The 18,194-nt window shown below is 41.3% G+C and overlaps 1 protein-coding gene across 2 annotated transcripts in view; it reads right to left on the bottom strand.

Moving 5' to 3' along the window:
- The window catches only part of BCAS3 (BCAS3, microtubule associated cell migration factor), a 447,594-nt gene that overhangs the window by 209,554 nt on the left and 219,846 nt on the right, over positions 1 to 18,194 (bottom strand). For both annotated transcript variants that reach the window (XM_025210099.1, XM_025210105.1), the window contains exon 23: positions 17,401 to 17,498. In XM_025210099.1, coding sequence (XP_025065884.1) covers positions 17,401 to 17,498 — 98 coding nt within the window. The remainder of the gene's footprint in view (positions 1 to 17,400; positions 17,499 to 18,194) is intronic.

Genomic DNA, 18,194 nt, shown 5'->3' on the forward strand with positions numbered 1-18,194 from the left:
AAATACTCCCAAACTGGTTTTTTATCTTTTGCTAATGACTACGACTTGCTTGGTTTCACTTTTGTGGGGGTAAAGATGACTGCAAGGCCATGCACGTGGGGCGCTTGGCTTTGCACGCTCCCTTTAGGACCTTGAGCTCTCTCCTAGAGCCAGCAGACCGCACACTATCTTTAAGTAGTCAAGACCTTAACAAATTTCTATTTCTGGGGGCCATAAAACCCATGGGACCACGAGGGCTCCTCGCTTTTGTGTGAGTACTGGAAGAGGACATGGCAAACAAGGGTCATTTCCATATTCGTCATCAGCAGTGTAGCCATTGATAAATAAGGGGTCTGCAGTCTCTTATTTACTAGCTGCTGTCTTCATTAAGTGTTTGTTGGCATAGACCCTGGCTTTCCGTAGTACTCCACCCACAGTATGAAACATCACCCAATTTAGCTTTAGTACTAATAAAAAGTGAAAGTTAAAAGCAGTGCAAGCAGCAGATAAAACACTATTGAAAGTGGCTGGGACAATGCCAGGGATGGAGTCCAAGGCAAGGGGAGGAGCCAAGAAGACTGCAGCCAATGGATGTTATGTGGTACTGGATAATTTAGGAAAAGAACGTGTTTCCCATCTATGTTTAACCTTTACGTGACTGTAACAGTAAGCTGTACGCAACTAAACACAACCATCTCTCAATTTTTATTATAAACACTTTAAAAAGAGAACATCCTTAATTCTGCTCCCAGTACGACAACGTGATCAGCGAGTGATGGATGCACTTTAGGAAAGCCATCCATCAACCTTACGATACAGCAAGATGCTTGTCGGAGTCATTGTGTCAGATGGTCCTGTTTCATGTGGTGTGTGAAATCCACACACACACACACACACACACTCTCTCTCTCTCTCTCTCTCTCTCTTTCTCTCCCATCTCTCCCAATATTAGAGATTGAACAAGAACAGCTGGAAACATCTGAATTTGGATTAGGGCCTTGTTCTGCTCTCACTTCCACTGTTGTAAATCAGCATCGAATCCCCTGAGGTTAAGGAAACCGCACTGCTTCAAAAGCGAGAAGACTCCAACTTACTTTGTCAGAGAGACCACGTGATACGTTAGATTAACCACTGACCAGAGGCCCCGACATATCTTTGCACGTGGTCCTACGGAGCAGACCCAGAATGTCAATGAAAGGATGAAAGACCGAGTCAGCTCCTAGCCTTGAACATATGAATGCACCAATGGCAAATGCACCAATGGCAAAACAGGGGCACGAAACGTCAACGCATTTCAAGTGCATTTTCTTGTGCACTTTGGTGGGAGCATTTCAACTGTTCTCTGGCTTTGGGATTTCTTAAAAGCGTTTCAGGACCTGGAGGCCAGGGATTAAAACCTGGCATTCACGAGTGTTTCCCAATGAACGTGCTGTACAGCAAAGACAAGTGTCTTTTTTTAAATCCGCCTATTGCCCAGGTTTGAATTCTGATCACCCCTCTCAACACTGGCCTCTCTCCTTCAGGGCCCATGTCGAGAGCGAGTCGAAGCAGTGGCATCTCATGGAGACCCCGAGAAGGAAGATGAAATGGCATTCAGAGCTGTTCAAAACACAGTAATGCTCCGTCCTTGCGTATTTTTTTTCCAATGGCTGATTTTTTTTTTTTTTTGCTCTCTTGTTCCACTGCTTTTTTCTTTTAAGAGGCAGCATCTTCCTGTGCTGAACACTTGGTAGGCTTCATAGCTGGGAAGCCGGTGAAAACCCTGGCACTAAACCAACAGGTACCTGGCTGTGTTTTTCCATCTTTGCAGAGTGGTCCCTGGGATAGGATGTTGTCTAATATCCTCAGGGAGCAAAGTGTCTTCGCCATAAATCAAGCTGGAAAGAAGAAAGGAGTGCAGTATGCTGCTTTAGTGCTTTGCCATGTGGGGCAGTTGTTTTGAGTTTCTGGAAAATATAACCAGTCCCAATTATTCTGGATTACAGCTGCACGGCTATAGGGTTTCAAACTGTGAAGATTAATAACTCCCTTTTGTTTTTGATTCTCACTCACTCCATGCCATGTAAAACGGCTGGATGTGTGAGTGCAAGGGAGGAAGAAGTGCTGGTATTTGTAGCAAGCACGGCAGATTTCCACAGGTAGAAATAGGACTCATTTACCCAATGTTTTTTTGAGTTTCCATAAAAGTCAGGTACACAATTTCCCTCTCTACCTTCGAAAACCTCCTTCCACACTACTGAAGGACAATTCTTTCTAATCAGGGTGACCCGATTAGAAAGGAAGGATGCAAAGGTGTTTGGCTGTCTTTAAAAGGTCTTGATATGACGCATTTTCTAAATGGATAACATTTGTACCTGCAGGTATCTGAATCCCCCAGGGAATCGCTGCCACAGACAATTAATAGAAAAGAGTATCGTGGAATGGGTCCTGAAGGTGCTTCCTCCCACTTGGTCACATTTACATACAAAGCAGATAAAAATGGCACTTCTGAAAACACCAAGCATTTCAGCACCTCTGAAAATGTCACCTATAATGCAGTCATGTCCGAAACTCCTTTAAGTGCCTGATGGAGGTTTTTATAGCACTTGGATGAAGTAAGATGTCATCAGTAAAAAACACCCACAGTTTTATGGTCCTGATCATGAACTGTGTTACCCTAAATCCCTGGCCACAAGATACGCACCGCATGTGTTACTGAACTCAGTTGCCACTTGGCTTTAGTCTGAATTTCTGCTTCTTTAAAGCAATAATCAGCTGGGGGGAAAAATGAAATCTCTTCATCAAGATCAATGGCTGAAACACACACTCCCACAAAAAAAAAACCAACCCCACAACTTTCTACCAGCTATGCAATACGATGTGGCACTCCTTATCTATTTCCTAGATTTCATAAGTGGTTTGTTTGGGGGGGGGTTTAACCTTGACGTCCTTCTTGGGTATTCTCCAATCCCTAGTTTCATAACACCGTAGACTTAATGGCTCCAAAGAGGCCATCAGTCTCTAGTTTCCAGGTAGTTGCTGTGCACTAAACCCATAAGCAAAAAGCTTAAATTGTTATTAGGGGGTCGGGGAGAATAAGCTCACAACAGAGAAAACAGGCGCACATGCAGAATGCTCTTTTTCCTAAATGAGACAGTGTCGCTAGCAGCGGTTACTGGTACCTTCAAACCTCCTAAGAAGTAGCCCATGCTCAGCACTAAAGGCCTATAAAACTTCAGTAAGAAGTAAGATAAAATAAAATAAAAATAAACAAGAAATAAAGCCATTTACTGTATGACTGGGAAGGGAGAAGATCTGATACTCCTATGACATGAAACATTTTTAAACCCAGGCTATCTTAAAATGCCAAATTTTACCCACAAGCGAATTTTTACAGCTGAGCTAAAACTGTCGTGACAACAGGTGCTCGTCATAGAAACGGTGACACGACTTTAACTTTGCATCCTACCGCTCATTTCTTGCTTGCCGTCTCATTGGTGTCCTGCAACAAAGTACATATTCTAAAACTTCTACCTGCCTAATTCAAGGGCCAATAGTGAGAAAAAGGAGATGGGGTTTAGTTGGGAGGACCAGGATCCGAAGACTTTCTGAAGTTAGGCATTTGAAGATGGGTTTACGGGGAAATACTGGGCACGTGGTGAACAGAACCCCAGGTGCAGGAAGGCACGTAGGAGATGGCCTGAAAATGAGCGGGCGAAGGATGCAAAGGAGAAAAGAGAACACGGCATTTTTTAGTAGAACATAATGGGTGAAATGTGGAGTTTGAAACCAATGAGACTAGGCTGTGCAAGGCCTTGAAGACTAAGACAGAGGACATGAATTTGCTGCTGACAGCAAGGCTTGGGGGGTGGAGAGGGGAGGCGATGGGGAGGGAAATCAGTTGAAGGATCCGGCAGTGGGGGGGAAGAGGGGAGTAGAGCGGCAAGCACTGTTGATGATTTTAACAGCTGATTTTTGCTAGAGCCGTGCAGCCCAAAATGAAGGAGGTTACAGCACTTGAACAAGAGAGATGATCCTTCATGCCAGGGATTTTCAAGGTGGGGATGGAGGGACATGAGCAGATGTTTGACATGTTGAAGAGGAAACGATGGTTGAATTTAGTGAAGGCATCAAATGGAAGAATGCAATTGCTGCAAACGGAAAAACTGCTTCTAATCGAAGCCTTGCACGAAGAAGTACAGATATTCTTGGGCATGAAATAGTTATGCAAATCAGCACTGGAATTTGCAGCTCTAAACTTTCAGATTTAATGCGATGTGAAAAACAAGTACCGAGACCAGAACAAATTAAAGGGGTCAAGAACATTCATACTCCGTTTTTTAATAAATATACAAGCAATACGGTTTATAGACGCACATTCTGGGGGCATATATATATAAAAAAAATAAAAAATAAATCTATATTTTATCATGCATTTTCTCAGTGCAATTCTTGAAAACACAGTCAAGGCACTGAGGTTTTAGGATCTCTTGTAAATTTAAAAGTAGCTAGGAGCTGTTAGATCTCGAGTAAAATAAATATTGTATCCTGCAGCAGCCCACTGGGAATCGTAGTTCATGTGTTGCTCCACAGAAGATTGAGGTGTCAGATCCAATTAGAATCAACTCTCCTGCTTATTTTATGCCTTAAACTATCTATGCAAAACGATTAACAATAACTGTTAATTACAACACGGGAACTTAGATGGATCTTCTATTTGGAAGAAATACGCATCCATTCTCCGTGTACAAACCGTCTGGTGTTTATATTTTTTTCATAAAATACAACCATTTAGATGGGAACCATTTGTGACCTTGGACATACACTGTCTGTTAGTGCACTGCTATTTTTCAGCTGGCAAAACCATTATGTGAACTGAAGGTGGCTTTCCCAACTGAAAATAAATATGTATCACTTAAGCTATAAGACACTGCACAGCGTGCATTAATGGGCCACTGGTACATGCCTCAAGTGAGTTGTGTGACATGAGAACAACTGTCTTCAAGCTACCCAGGATTGCACCTATGACCATTAATGGATGCCCTAGAGGATTTAGTGCCACTCTACTGTAATCTGGGAAGAAAAATCCCTAATTATACTTTGTTTAGCTATTATGTTGGTAAGGTCACCGTCATCACTTCACCTGGCTTTGACATCAATACAAGAACAATCAATTAAACTGCGGCTTGTCTAGATTTTAAGCTGTATTCCAATAACATTATTTATCAATCTGGGATCCGCTTCATGTCGCCGCAGCACTTTTCCCGCTGACATCTATATTTGTAGAATGAGGTATTTTGGTTGCACTGAATATAGTTTTGAACTATACCATGATTCAATGAAATAATGTGTTTGTAAACCTGTTCAATATAGAACAAATTTAGACTGTTGGAAAAAACTAGGAAAGTCGCTATCAAGTTTGGGAACGTAGCCTACTAGTTATGGCAGAGGACTATGAGACTGGGAAACAAGTGCTTCAGCACTAGCCGTGTCACCAAGCTGCATACTGGTTAACGTTTGCAAAGGAAATGGGAAGGAACACGTTATTACTGTTACTAAGCATGCTGGCACAACTAGCCCATTGGTATCCGAGTTCAGGGTAAACCTCTAATTTTAATGTGACATTTGCAGACATCCGCTGGACTCAGCCCTGTCTCTCTTGATATCCCTATTTTCTGGCAATTGTAACTCTCCCAGAACTTCTAATTTTTCTGATCTTAAATTTGTCAGAAAGGTTTCTCAGGGTGAGGAGACTGAAGATCCAGTGTGTGAATGACCATTTAATTCAGTGGCCTTTTTTAAGGCTAATATAACCTGAGAGAATGAACGGTGGCATTTGGTAGGCTTCCAAGGTTATTAGATTGTTTCTCATGGGGACCCTGATCTCCTTGTAAGAAGCCATAGTAGATTGGTTTTTCTATGGATTTCCCATAAGAGGCTAATCACAGACTTATATAAGTCCTCCTTTTCTTATAAAAATTAACTAAACATATTAACAAAGCTACATTATGTTGTGAAAGAAAACCAAAAAAACGAAGGTACAGTTAAGGCTTAAACACTGCTCTATGTTCATCGCTTAAACACCACTATGCTCTCTGACACCTAGGCATAACAGCTGTTTCATGCCTTTTGTATTCCCCAGGTCGTGGAAGGAGTATGGTCCATTTCACCCAGAGATGTTTTTCCTTCCACCTTACTTTTTTCCTCGTAATTGTGATGGGCAATTTGAGGCCAGGTCAGCTGGGCAGCCCTCCCAGGTTTCTGGTGTTATTTTTTCTCAGGTTTGGAAGGAAGTCGCACCTTTTGGAGAAAAGCACTTGACATTTTTACTTATACCTTGAGCCTTGTGGGGATGTGAAGCCAGACTCTTCACCCATTCAGTTATGCAATTCCATTTACATTAGTGGGCTTCCTGCTGTTTTACAAGGATCAGGTCCCAGGTGTACTCCACTCTGTAACTAACTGTTTTGGCCAAGGCTCTCTACTGTAAGTTCCTACAGTACCAATGCACGCCATTAGGAACAATGAGAAGTGACACTTATGTACTGCACGAATTTGTAAGCACCCCATATTTCTCACCCAAGGTAACGTGCACTTTTATCTGACAGGCCATGGAAAAGAAGTTGCTTCTTTTTTTTTGGTGGTGGTCAGGAGGAAGTTTGCATAGGCACGGAGGAACCTGAAGGGATCATTCCTGACCGTAAAATTTTAACTTTCAAAGAAAAGGCTGTTCATCAGGAAATAACGATAGAGCGCTGAAATGTTCTTAGCACGTCTGTACAGGAGAACTGAATTCCCGGGTGCACTGAAATCACTGCAGTTTATATCACCGACTACGAGATAAAAGGACTTCACTCTTGGAGTTTTAGCGGTCGGCTCTAGGTAAAGAAAAAACTCAGTTGTGTGCAATTTTCCCCCCCTTCCTTTTAATGAACCAGTGTCACTGGAGACTTTAAACTGGAACCTTTACATTTTATTTCAGAATTTATTCTACTAAGCAGAACGAAGCAGTTCAAATTATTGAAAAAAAAATGCTACTAGCGGCCGTATAACCAGACTGTATCAGCAGCCAATACAGAGCAGAAGTCTAGCTACACGACTGCAGCAATATTTATCATCTCTGGTTAAGCTTTGCTCCAAATTCCGAGGAGCGTATTCACGCTGACTGGAAGTGGGAAAAATTTCACCTTAATCTGCATGACTCCAATCCCCATGGCTTTTCCCATCTCTACTCAAACTATTATCTTTAGGATTCTTGATTTATGCTGCATTAAACTGGAAATCAATTATTCATGCTATGATCATGTCTGTTTTATTAACACAGAGATGAATGTATGACAGTATTTTTTTTAATATACAGCATACTTATACTTGCCTTTTAAAAAATGTTCTTTGTTTTAAATGAAGATCTGCCTAAGCAGAAAAACATCACTCTTTTTCTATAAGAAAGAAACTGTCCAAAATGTACAAGTGATTTTCTGAGGACAGAATAAGACAGTATTAACTTTAATTTAAGTGATGTGTATGACAGCACTTGAGAGAAGAAGAAACATGGTAAAGATGATGGAGTGTACAACTGGATATACAATGCACACAGATCTCCATCCTCCCATGTGCTCCTCCCACACCTTCTACAAACTGTTAACAGAATAAATGGAGAAGAAACACAGTACCATACCACCCCGCATGCTGAAAATGAAAATTAAAAAAGTTATAGGACCTTTTGATTATTTGCTTATTGATCCATACGTAGGAAAATGCCCCTTGCTTACAAGCTTTTTTATGACCTACCCATCACGTTCCTAGCTTTTAAAACACAAGCAGAATACATGTAGTCTAGGAACAGTACTTGCTCTGGATTTGGTTAGTTTGATTTACCTATTCAGTTAAAGAAAGTGAGGAAATCGATATTCTGCAGTCTTTAAATCCATTCAAATTCAGAGAAGGTGAACGGCATATGTAAACATTTATAGCCATTTAACTCATAGGGCATACCTTCCTAAGCCTAATTCAAACTGCTAACAACTACATCAAATCCCACTTTCTAGATGATTTATGACCAGTTAATGAGCTCAAAATACCCCTAAAGGAAATGCAAAAGGAATCTCAGCCCACGAGTGTCACAACAAGGTCTTATTATCCCTACCTGAGCAAAACATGGCAGTCCTCTTTTGGAGGAAAAAAAAAAAAAAAAGAGGCCAGGCCATTTACTCTTGACTCACAAAGACAGATTTAGACGATCTGGTCTGTGTACCTAAAGTAGTATATATATTCCCATCATGTAATCATAAATCAAAGGAGCAGAGTAAATATTTCTATAATAGAGCTACCACACGCAAGCAAAAAGAAGTTACCAAGATGAGCACGATGATACGATTCAGGGACTGAGCAGCTTTGCTGACAGAGCAGGACATGGCATTTTTCGATTGCAGATGATTAGTTCAAGTCTGACCCAGATTGTTGGTGACTCCATGTTTTGTTACCATCTGATTTTTCATCTGCCTATGTGAAAATAGCCTGCGATTTCATGCCATTTTCTAGTTGACTGACACCTGCATATTAAGAAGCAACGCCTTTTGGAGAGCCAGATTTGCTCATTTGCTGGCAGGCTCACCGCCACAGAATGAAAATTAACCACCTCCTCTCTCACTTTCACTCTGGGGATGGACACCGCGCAGAGGAAACTAGTGCAGTTGTGTTTCACTCTGCGCTGGAGACTTTCCTCCGATCCCCACAACCTTCATCTGCTTTTACCTTGGCAGCACACTCAATCATTTTAGAAAGGGCACGATAAATCAGCAGGCAATAATTTGTTAATCTCTCATTTAACCACCCTCCTCAAGTCTCCTCTCTCAATTTATTATTTTTACACAGTAACCACCAACCAGCACTTGCAAGACATTATTGTTATTGCATGCATCCTCACAGCTGAGTCTTTCCCGAGCTAAGCAACAATCCAGCAGCCGGTGCCCAATCGGCAGCGCTAGGTCATTTTAATTTCCCTTTATATCTCCATATCGTATAGGGCATAGCTGCTCCTGGAAGTCATCAGGTATACTGCACTAGCATCTAGGAGACCTGTGCAGTCAGGCTCCCTTGAAAACCCACCAGGGAACTGAATCACCTAGATCAATTTTTAAACCACCTATTTGCATGTTAGCATTTTGCATGATAAACTTCGCACCAAAAAAGAAAATTCTTTAAAAGTGTTATTCAGTACCAAATTTTTTTTAAAAAGAGAACCTAAAGCTTATCCCTCAAAAGCATTACTGTTTCATCAGTAATATAATAAAATATAACAGATAAGTAAATCACAGCTATTAAAGCAGCCATCCTGCTACTATAGTTTGCTCTAAAGGTAACACAAGAAAGAGCTAGACTAGAAGTTACCATTGTGGTATCACTGCAAAATGTGTATTGCCGGGTACGGGTTTTCCTCGGTACTGAACAGGTGATGTCCAATAAGAGTGGCTTGCTATATGAGCGTTATTAAAAGGTCTTAATGACTGCGAAGAATAGAAAAAGGGCCAAATCCTCTTCCTGCTTCAAAGATCAGCACCATACACAGAGAATCTGAATGCAATCACTATCTGTAACAACAAACTACCTTTATACCGTGCAGGTAATTACAGGTTCAGGTCAAGGACTCCAGACCATATTGATTACATAGCTGTGCAACAAGGACCCTCCAGCACCGGCCGTCTCCACTCATGCAGGGACAGCTTAAGTATCTATGACGCCAGGATTCCTTGGGCCCTATCAACGCCAGTAACAGGAAACCCATGACCGCTCGGGCCTGTCAGCTATTGCCTGCGGCAAGAAGGACAGACTGGGAATTCATAATGTTGGGGACTTCATTTGCCAGCTGCATTCGCACATCTTTACTACCTGAATAACTGATCTCTGCTGCTCCCAGGCACTACTTTCTAGTGTGCAGCATTTGGGAATAAATATTTGATCGCACAGACACAACAGCAAAGCTTGGCTGTTTTAAGGTGTGACAGCAGAGGTGTTTATTCATCTCCACTGCCGGGCACTCGAGATGCCCCTTATGGTCCCCATCTTGGAGGTTTGGCCTACGGTCCCCATCTCAGAGGATTTAGAGCGAACAATAAAAGATGAAATAAATGAGATGTTTACCAGCTGCTTTTGAATGAAGCAAAAAAACCAGACTCAGACCAGTCAATTCTATTAAGTAAACCCTCAGCCAGCAAGGAAAGGAGGCGACTATCCATGGCCAGCAGATTGTGTATGGCAGAAAGGGAAGTGCTAAATTACAAACCAAGTTTAAGTGGGCATCGATTAAAGTAAACAGAAAAGAGCTCAGCATTGCCAGGGTCATTAAAAAATTATGAATTCACCCTAAGCAGCACAGCGTCACCGCTGCACACACGGCATACATCATGCTTTAAAGGAGAACGCTATGTACTTGCTCAGGATCAAGGAGTATAACTATTTCCCCCTTCTCGATACGTTTTTCTTTCACCGTGTTTTATTCACCTCTTGCTTTCTTCAGCTGCTCTTCCATCCCCACAATTCTTCTCTTTCTTAAAGCAAAAAGGAGTGGAGTTTACCTCCAAGGAGAGAAGGTAGAGGCCGAGACAAAAAATGGCTCAGCTAGTTATAATCTGCAATTTTTTCCTCCTTTTTTTTTTTTTTTTTTTTGCTACAATCTTCCTCCTCAAATGGCAAAGAAACAAAATGATTTCTGGGGACCCTGGGGAAACAAATAGGATCGGTTTTGACAGGGAAAAAAAGACCGTGCTTTCCGGCAGTCTATTTCACTTTACAATCAAGTAGGATTATGGTTTTTAAGAAGTCTTCTACACAATTTCTCGAACAATTTCTGCCCCTTTAAAATCAGAGGGGTTTTGCTACTGAATTTAAGCACAAAATGTGTAGGTACAACACATTAAATGCAAGGCTTTTTTTTAAATGAATGATTAGGTTTATTGTTCTGCAGCAGGAGCCTAGTCTTCCTGAATTTCCTTTAATTTAGTTTCTGTATAATTTTTTATTAACAGAGTTCGTAAACTTATTTTCATTTTCATATTCGTACGCAAGTAATCCAATGAGGCATGAAGTACTCATTTGCAGAATATAGATGAAATGCAACCTTATCTTCTTCCAGGGGCCTGGTTTACTGGTGGGAAGGTTTCACTACAAACCTACATGGTGTACGTTCTGTTATTAGGTTAGCGGCAATAATTTTGCAGATCTCCACAGCTAGAAAACTGGTGATGGATTTTAGCCACCTCTACGAAAAGAATATAACTCTGAAGTTTTGAAATGTCAAGTCAAAAGCCTGTCTGTTTGGACTAGGAGCAGGCAATGCCAATTTGGTTAAAAAAACCAGTTGCAATATGCCATGTGAATGTCTGCAGCATGCCTTTTCAGTGCCAGTGATTCATTTCTTACTCTACAAAGCTTTGCAACTCAACATTCATTAAAGGTTTCCCTGACAATCTGGAACAGTCTCTGGCATTACAGTGCATTTAAATCCTTAAGGGGATATTCTCCTTCCAATGCATATGAGAAGTATGCATACACTGAGGGACAAACAGAGTAGTACCTGTCAGCAAATACTTTTTGCTAACTTTTATTTTTACACTTCTTAGTTTTAAGAAATTGATACAATTAAAACAGACATAGACGTGATTATATCCTACTCTCAAATTAAAAAACCAAAACCTCTTGAAATGCCAAAGAGGAAAACCCCCCCACTTATACCTGTGTTGAGATAACATCCAATAATCATACTGAAACACATTACTCTTCCATTAGACTTGCATATTTGTGGTTTACAAGGCTTCTGCAATGTTATTTCCAAGAACAAAATGCAGTGTGTGTAAATGTTTGCTTTCTCAAAATGATACTTGTTACACCACTCGCAATCGTATTGTTGCTAATTCTACCACGTCTTTCTTGACACGTTTGTGATTACTTTGTTTTTACTAAAGTATGTTTCCAATATTATCAGTTGCACCAACAAATCTTACTTACATATTTCACATGCTTTTGCAATCCTGTAGGAATTTCCCAATATCGATCACCCACTCCATATTATTCATTTTCCACAATACATTTTTTCCATTTCTGCAATCTTTATCATCATAATCAAATGTATAACTTGGATGGATATTGGCCTATGGCTCAGAGGAGTATTCTGACTTATTATCTGTATGCTAAGAGCAAAATCATCTAAAAAGATCAAAAGCTCCTGAATCCCCTTTTCAAAAGTGGCTTAGGCATTTAGGAGCTTAAGTCTCTCAAGTGCCTAAGGCACTTTGCGAAGACGGACTTTGGAGCGCAAGCTGTGTAGATGCTTGTGATAATTATACCTTAGCCTTTGAAAAGCATGTATCAAACTCTAAACATCTTTGAATGTAGAGTGATGAATTTAAAAACTTTGTGTCTGTTTGCAGATCGAGCTGATAAACAGGACTGGCCAGGACGTAGAGAGGTTTTTTAAGAAACATCCACAATAGCAGAGGAACCAAGCAGCTAAGACAACAAAGATGCTGGCCTATATCAGCGGCTCTCACCTCTTTAGACCCAAGTCCGCCCACAACAGACTCATGGCATCCCATGGGAAATGCCAGCTTTGTTCTCGCTTGTTTTTTGACCACAGGAAAAAAAAAATACTAGAGCAATTCTTCTGTTCAAAGAACTGGGGAAGACCACATCAGGTCAGAAGGTTTTTAACACTACGGTTTCCTATTTGAAACCTCTGGGTTTTGTGTCATAGGAATCATGCTCCTGCACCTAACAGTGCGAACATGGTACGGCAGCTCTCCAGCACCCGTGAAAGAATCTCACGGCACCCTGGCAGAGAATCACTGGCCTATATGTTCTGCTCGTGCAGTGGGGGGGAGCTCACGGCAAAACATCCACTCCAGCTGTAGACATTGTCTGTCATTCTTTATGCCCCTCCGTAACCCACGTGCACGTCCCTTTGTGCTGCAGGCTCAGTCCATCCCCAACAAGAGGTGGCATGCTTTGGAAAAGTCCAAATTCAGTCTAGGCTGAGGGGCAACATGGAGGAGACGCTTCCACCTTTTTCCTTTAGCTCTGGACTAGGCAGTGTAAAAGCTTTATGCAGTCTTCACCAGTTGAATCATGCTGCAATGGCTGGTGAATGTCCTGATGAATCAAACAGGGCACAGAAGACGATAATTAACGGGGATATTATGTGCATTTCCCAAGTCCAGTACCATAGCCTGCTACACAGATCTGAATGAATCAGAGTTCCACCGTAAGTAGATATTGTGAACATCAGCCCAGCTCTAAATACAAAGTTAGACTGGGAACAGTTCTCTGTAATCTCCAATGCTTAGGGTCTTTTCACAACAAAAAAATAATACGTCTCCAGAAACAGAACATGCTCAGTGAGTGGCAACAACTTTAAATGCCCACCAACATTTAGGACTGAAATAAGCACATGAATGCGAACAGTCATAACAATGCAAAAAATACCATTTTCGATTTACCAAATGTTAAACCCCAATGATTAACTTTGCCGAGAGAGTCTCCTTGATTGGCATGCACTTACTTTGGTTTTACTCTTGATGCAACTCTGTAGACCGCACAGGAAGATACAATGGTAAACGCATTCAGTCTCCTGTTACTGCAGGTACACGCATCAAGAGATCCTTTTCACAAGCTGATGAAGCTCCATCTTAAAAGTTGTTCAAGGCTGTTTTGCCCCCAGTACTCCTATCTGAAGGCTGTTCCAGAACCTAAATGCTTCTATGACAATACACCATTTTTGATGTCCAGTCTACAGACATTTCTACCTTTGACAACAGTGCTCTTTAGCTTCAATAGCTCTTCTCCCTCCCTGGTGTTTGGCCCCTATCCATCTACAAGAAGTCTTCATCTCACTTCCCAACCTTCGTTTTGTTAGGATAAACAAGCCAAGTCTCTTCATGGAAGAAAGGCCTCGATTCCCCAAACCGTTTTATTGTCCAATTCTGTAGCTGCTCCACCCTGAGTTTATCTTTCTTGACTAGGGGTGGCCAGGCTTGTGCATGCACAGTATCCCAGACAGCGTTTCACTGAGTTCCCTAAGACTTCTGGGATGGAGATTATCTGGTCCCTCCAACCTGACTCCATTAAAAGCCCTTTGAGTTTTGTTTCAAAATCAGACGTGGCAATCTCCATTTCTATACGCTCACGACTATTAGCTGTTCTGCTGCTACCCCCCAGGGGCATCCTCCTCCTACCTGAGAACTGGGGTAAACTTCCATTGACGTTCTTGATCTTTGGTCCAGTTGACTCTGCTAACAAAAGCGTCTGTCTTTCCGAAATCAAAAGCCAGGCGCTAGTTTTGTTTATCCTTCCATTCAATTTAAACTTGAATCAACTGTGCGACTCCAAAACCCAAGGCTGTTTTTCCATGGTGCCCTTACTTGTGACCAAAAACAAAGCTAAAACGGCATCGCCTCTTGCTGCTTCAGTGACTATATGATGAAGAAATATGTCAGTTTTTACCTCCACGAAGACCTAGGCCCTACCATTATTACTAACATTTATTTTTCAAGTTAGAGATTTCATAGACATTAGGGCTGGAAGGGACCTCGAAAGGTCATCAAGTCCAGCCCCCGGCCCCAGTATGAAGTTGGAGTCTTCCATAATGACGCAAGTCCATGGCTGTTTTTCTCATTTGTTAATACTACAGGTATCTTCCTCCACAGTGGGAATCTCACTGAGATTCATTCCAGCACAAAGGGGTTGGTTGGGTTTTTTTTTTAAGTGTAAGGACATCGCTCCATGGTATCATGGTTTCACTGACAGCGACGGAAATCATAAAAATATGTACACTGTTGTCGCATTAAACATAAAGACAGAGCTGTCACCATCAAGGAGGGGAAAGCTATAAAGCGTGCTGCAAGAACAATTAAAGATGATAAACGTGGACTTGCAATCTTTTGAGGGCAAGACCCAGTGATGCAGCTTGATAAGAGGAGGCGCCACAGAGGCCATTTCTCTAAGCAACAGGCCATCAAACAGGCAGATAAGCATCTTCATAAAGTGCAACAGACTCAAATGCATGGGTCATAACTGAGGAATCACTTCCTGGTTCAGGTTAGGTAATAAAAATTTATGACCTACTTAAAAAAAAAAAATCCCTCAAACCTAAAAAGGTATTTTCCAATAAACTTGTTTTCAGAAAGAACGTAAGCCATTTAGGACATGCCTCAGTAATAGCAGGAAATGAGAATATTTACAGTACCAGGTTTAAGACAAATTGTAATGCAACACAAGGAAGATTTTTCAAATAAAAACCTTAAATTCAAAACCGACCGTAATGGAATTTTCTGCTCATCCATTCAACGTTTAAAAAACAAAACAACAAAAAAAAAAAAACAACCCTTAAAAGGTGGCAGGAAGAGAAACCTTGAGAAACAGGGCAGGCATTTTGTTGTTTGTCCTTAAATCTTTGGGAGAGTTCACATCACTAAACCATCAAATGTAAATCTTGCAAATCTCCCCTTAATAAAGAGTTATAGTCCCTGACTGGGAAGGGACCAGGGATCAGCCAATATGAAGGCTGCAAACAGAGGTTAAAGTCCTTGAATCCAAAATCAATTCATATCCAAATAATTCGGCAGTGGACTTAAATAAAATATGGCGATCAGCATGTCTCATAAAATCCATGCATTATTTAAGAAACTTATGAGGTGCTACAGCAAAACTGAGTCAGTGCTATGCAGTAAATATATTTTTAGTGTCATAGTAATGTATATAATTGACTTCAACAATTTAAATACAGACCCACATGTTAAATGCATTACCAATAAAGCTTCATCACATCCACATGATCCACTTTACACTAAAGGCCCATCCACACAAAAGCACAGGGTTACTTGACACAGAAGGAACCGTGTTCTCGCATGTTTGTAGTGGGAACTGAAAAACACGGCCATAAAATGACATTTGGGAACCATATTCCAGTTGGGGAAATATCCAAGTGATAGTCCCTTTACTGCATTGCTCCCCCCATCTTCAAAAACCAACACACCGAACATTTTGAGAAGTTGACTGCCATGGATGGATTATTTAAACGTTAATAATTTGGTTTTAAATGTTCAGCCATCCCAATAGAGGCTACCACTAACTCCGAGTGTGTAATGTGTATTTCTAACAAGGTAAATGAACTCCAACCAAAGGGAGCTCAACTAATTAATATTTTAGTACAACCAAAATGTATTTGATAATCTATGGGTGATACTGAGAAAAAAATATACACGTTTCCTCCGAGTGAACAGCTCTAAACATTTGCCTCGTTTCAAGCAGGGCCAATTTAAACCTCTGAAAATAGAAATGTATAATATAAATCGATGAGAGAACCTCTAATATCAAATGTGAATATGCTTGTAATGACACTGAATAACAGACACCGATCCAGGGAAAACCTTAAGACACCAAAAGAAATATATCAATGCAGTTGGCAAACGTGGTGGTATCCTGGACTCCGCATTGATATCAATGGAAAACAGAGCCCGGAACAGGAGCTTTTATTTTAACTCTCTTTAAAACAACCTTCACAAATCAGTTTCTGTATGTGTTACAGTTTCCTTTTACAGTTTAAACCTCAATCCAATCAGCAGTCTCTAGGGATTTTCAAATCGCTAAAGATTAAAATCCTCTCTGACTCAACTGTTTGACTAATGCTCTGTGTTTAATAATTCTACTTGTGAGAGATTTTATTTGACAAAATCCTGCTGTGGGGAACCGTCAGATGCTATACAGCTGTGCGAGACTATAAAACCCCTCTGCTCTCGTTCCTTTGCACCTACTACACCAGAGCAGAAAAAGAAAAAGAGAAGAAAACTTTGTGGCACGTAGATCTGCTACTTTCCTGATACAGATATAGCCAGGGTGTTCTTCAATTTACTCTCCATCTCCAAAGGCATCAGCAAAAAGGTTTCCTGCTCAAGAAGCATTGGTTAGGCTATCCGGTAGTCGTGTTTGCTCACAGACGCTGCTAAGACGTACGTGATTCCGATTCGGTGGAAGGGTGTTTATATCTGTGATGGGCAGAGATTAATGGTGCAATGATTTTCTTAACACTGCTCTTTCACTAATAAAAGCATTCCAGTGTTAGCCCTTGCACATCTTCTGCTTCTTTAGCTTGGGCCTTTTGATATCCTAACGGGTCAAGCAAATTGAACGCACACATTTCATTTACATTTCGTGTCAGTGCAGTTACTTCACATTTGAACGATCAAAGGCAAAAGAAGTCATCGGCGTGGTACCCTTCAATATGCATTCGCTAATTTTTAGATAGCGCTCAACCTACACTGCAGCTGCAGATCTGGACATTCCTTCTGCGATACGGCGCTGCTTAGGCGGAAAACATTACTAAGCAAAGGCAAAGCTAGGCGAACACCATGAACATCAAAGACAATGTGAAACCAACACGTGCGCTCTCTCTACCTGAGGTAGCATCAATCACCGTTGAGACTCCTCTCCGATCTGACATTGGACGTGATGACCCTGGCATGCTAACAGGTTCAGAGCGAACTGGCTGAATCCTAAAATGCAAATCATATATGTCACCTGGATGCAAAAATCACTGCTCTTTAAAGCTACTCTTAAATCACAGATTGGGGACCTTGCAAGGAAGGGGCCTTGCAGATCATCAGGTCCAGCCCCCCCGCTCTAGGCAGGAAGACAACTGGGGTTAGGTGACCCCAGGGAGGTGACCGTTCAGTCTCCTCTTGAAAACCTCCAGGGTAGGTGATTGCACCACCTCTGGAGGGCGTTTATTCCACAGTCTGGACACCCTGACTGTGATAGAGTTTTTCCTGGTATTAAGCCTGAAGCCTGAACCAAAAATAAACACCCTGGCCAATTAAAAGACTGTTTATTCTAAAGATCAAGCAAGTGTTGAAAGTTTTTATTTTCCCTTGTTGTGCGGATCCAAGTTATGGTTAAATACAGCATGAATGGATGGAGAATGCATAACAACCACAGGTCTCCACATTCTCTCTCAGGACTTCAACTCTTAAGCAGCTGCAAAGGAAAAAAGGAGAAAAAAAACCTCCAAACCCCAGATGCAGCAATTCCCTGCCCACCAGTGCGGGATGATTCTCCTTTGCTAGCAAACTTATTTTGCTTTGGAGGGGTAAAGGTTGTGTTTTAACTACCTACTCTCGTGGCAACTCGGATCTTGCTTCATTTGATCAATGAAAATGCCACCTCAAACATGGTTTTAACATCCACTCTTT

This window comes from Alligator sinensis, unplaced genomic scaffold, assembly GCF_000455745.1.
Source record: "Alligator sinensis unplaced genomic scaffold, ASM45574v1 scaffold118_1, whole genome shotgun sequence".
NCBI lineage: Eukaryota > Metazoa > Chordata > Crocodylia > Alligatoridae > Alligator > Alligator sinensis.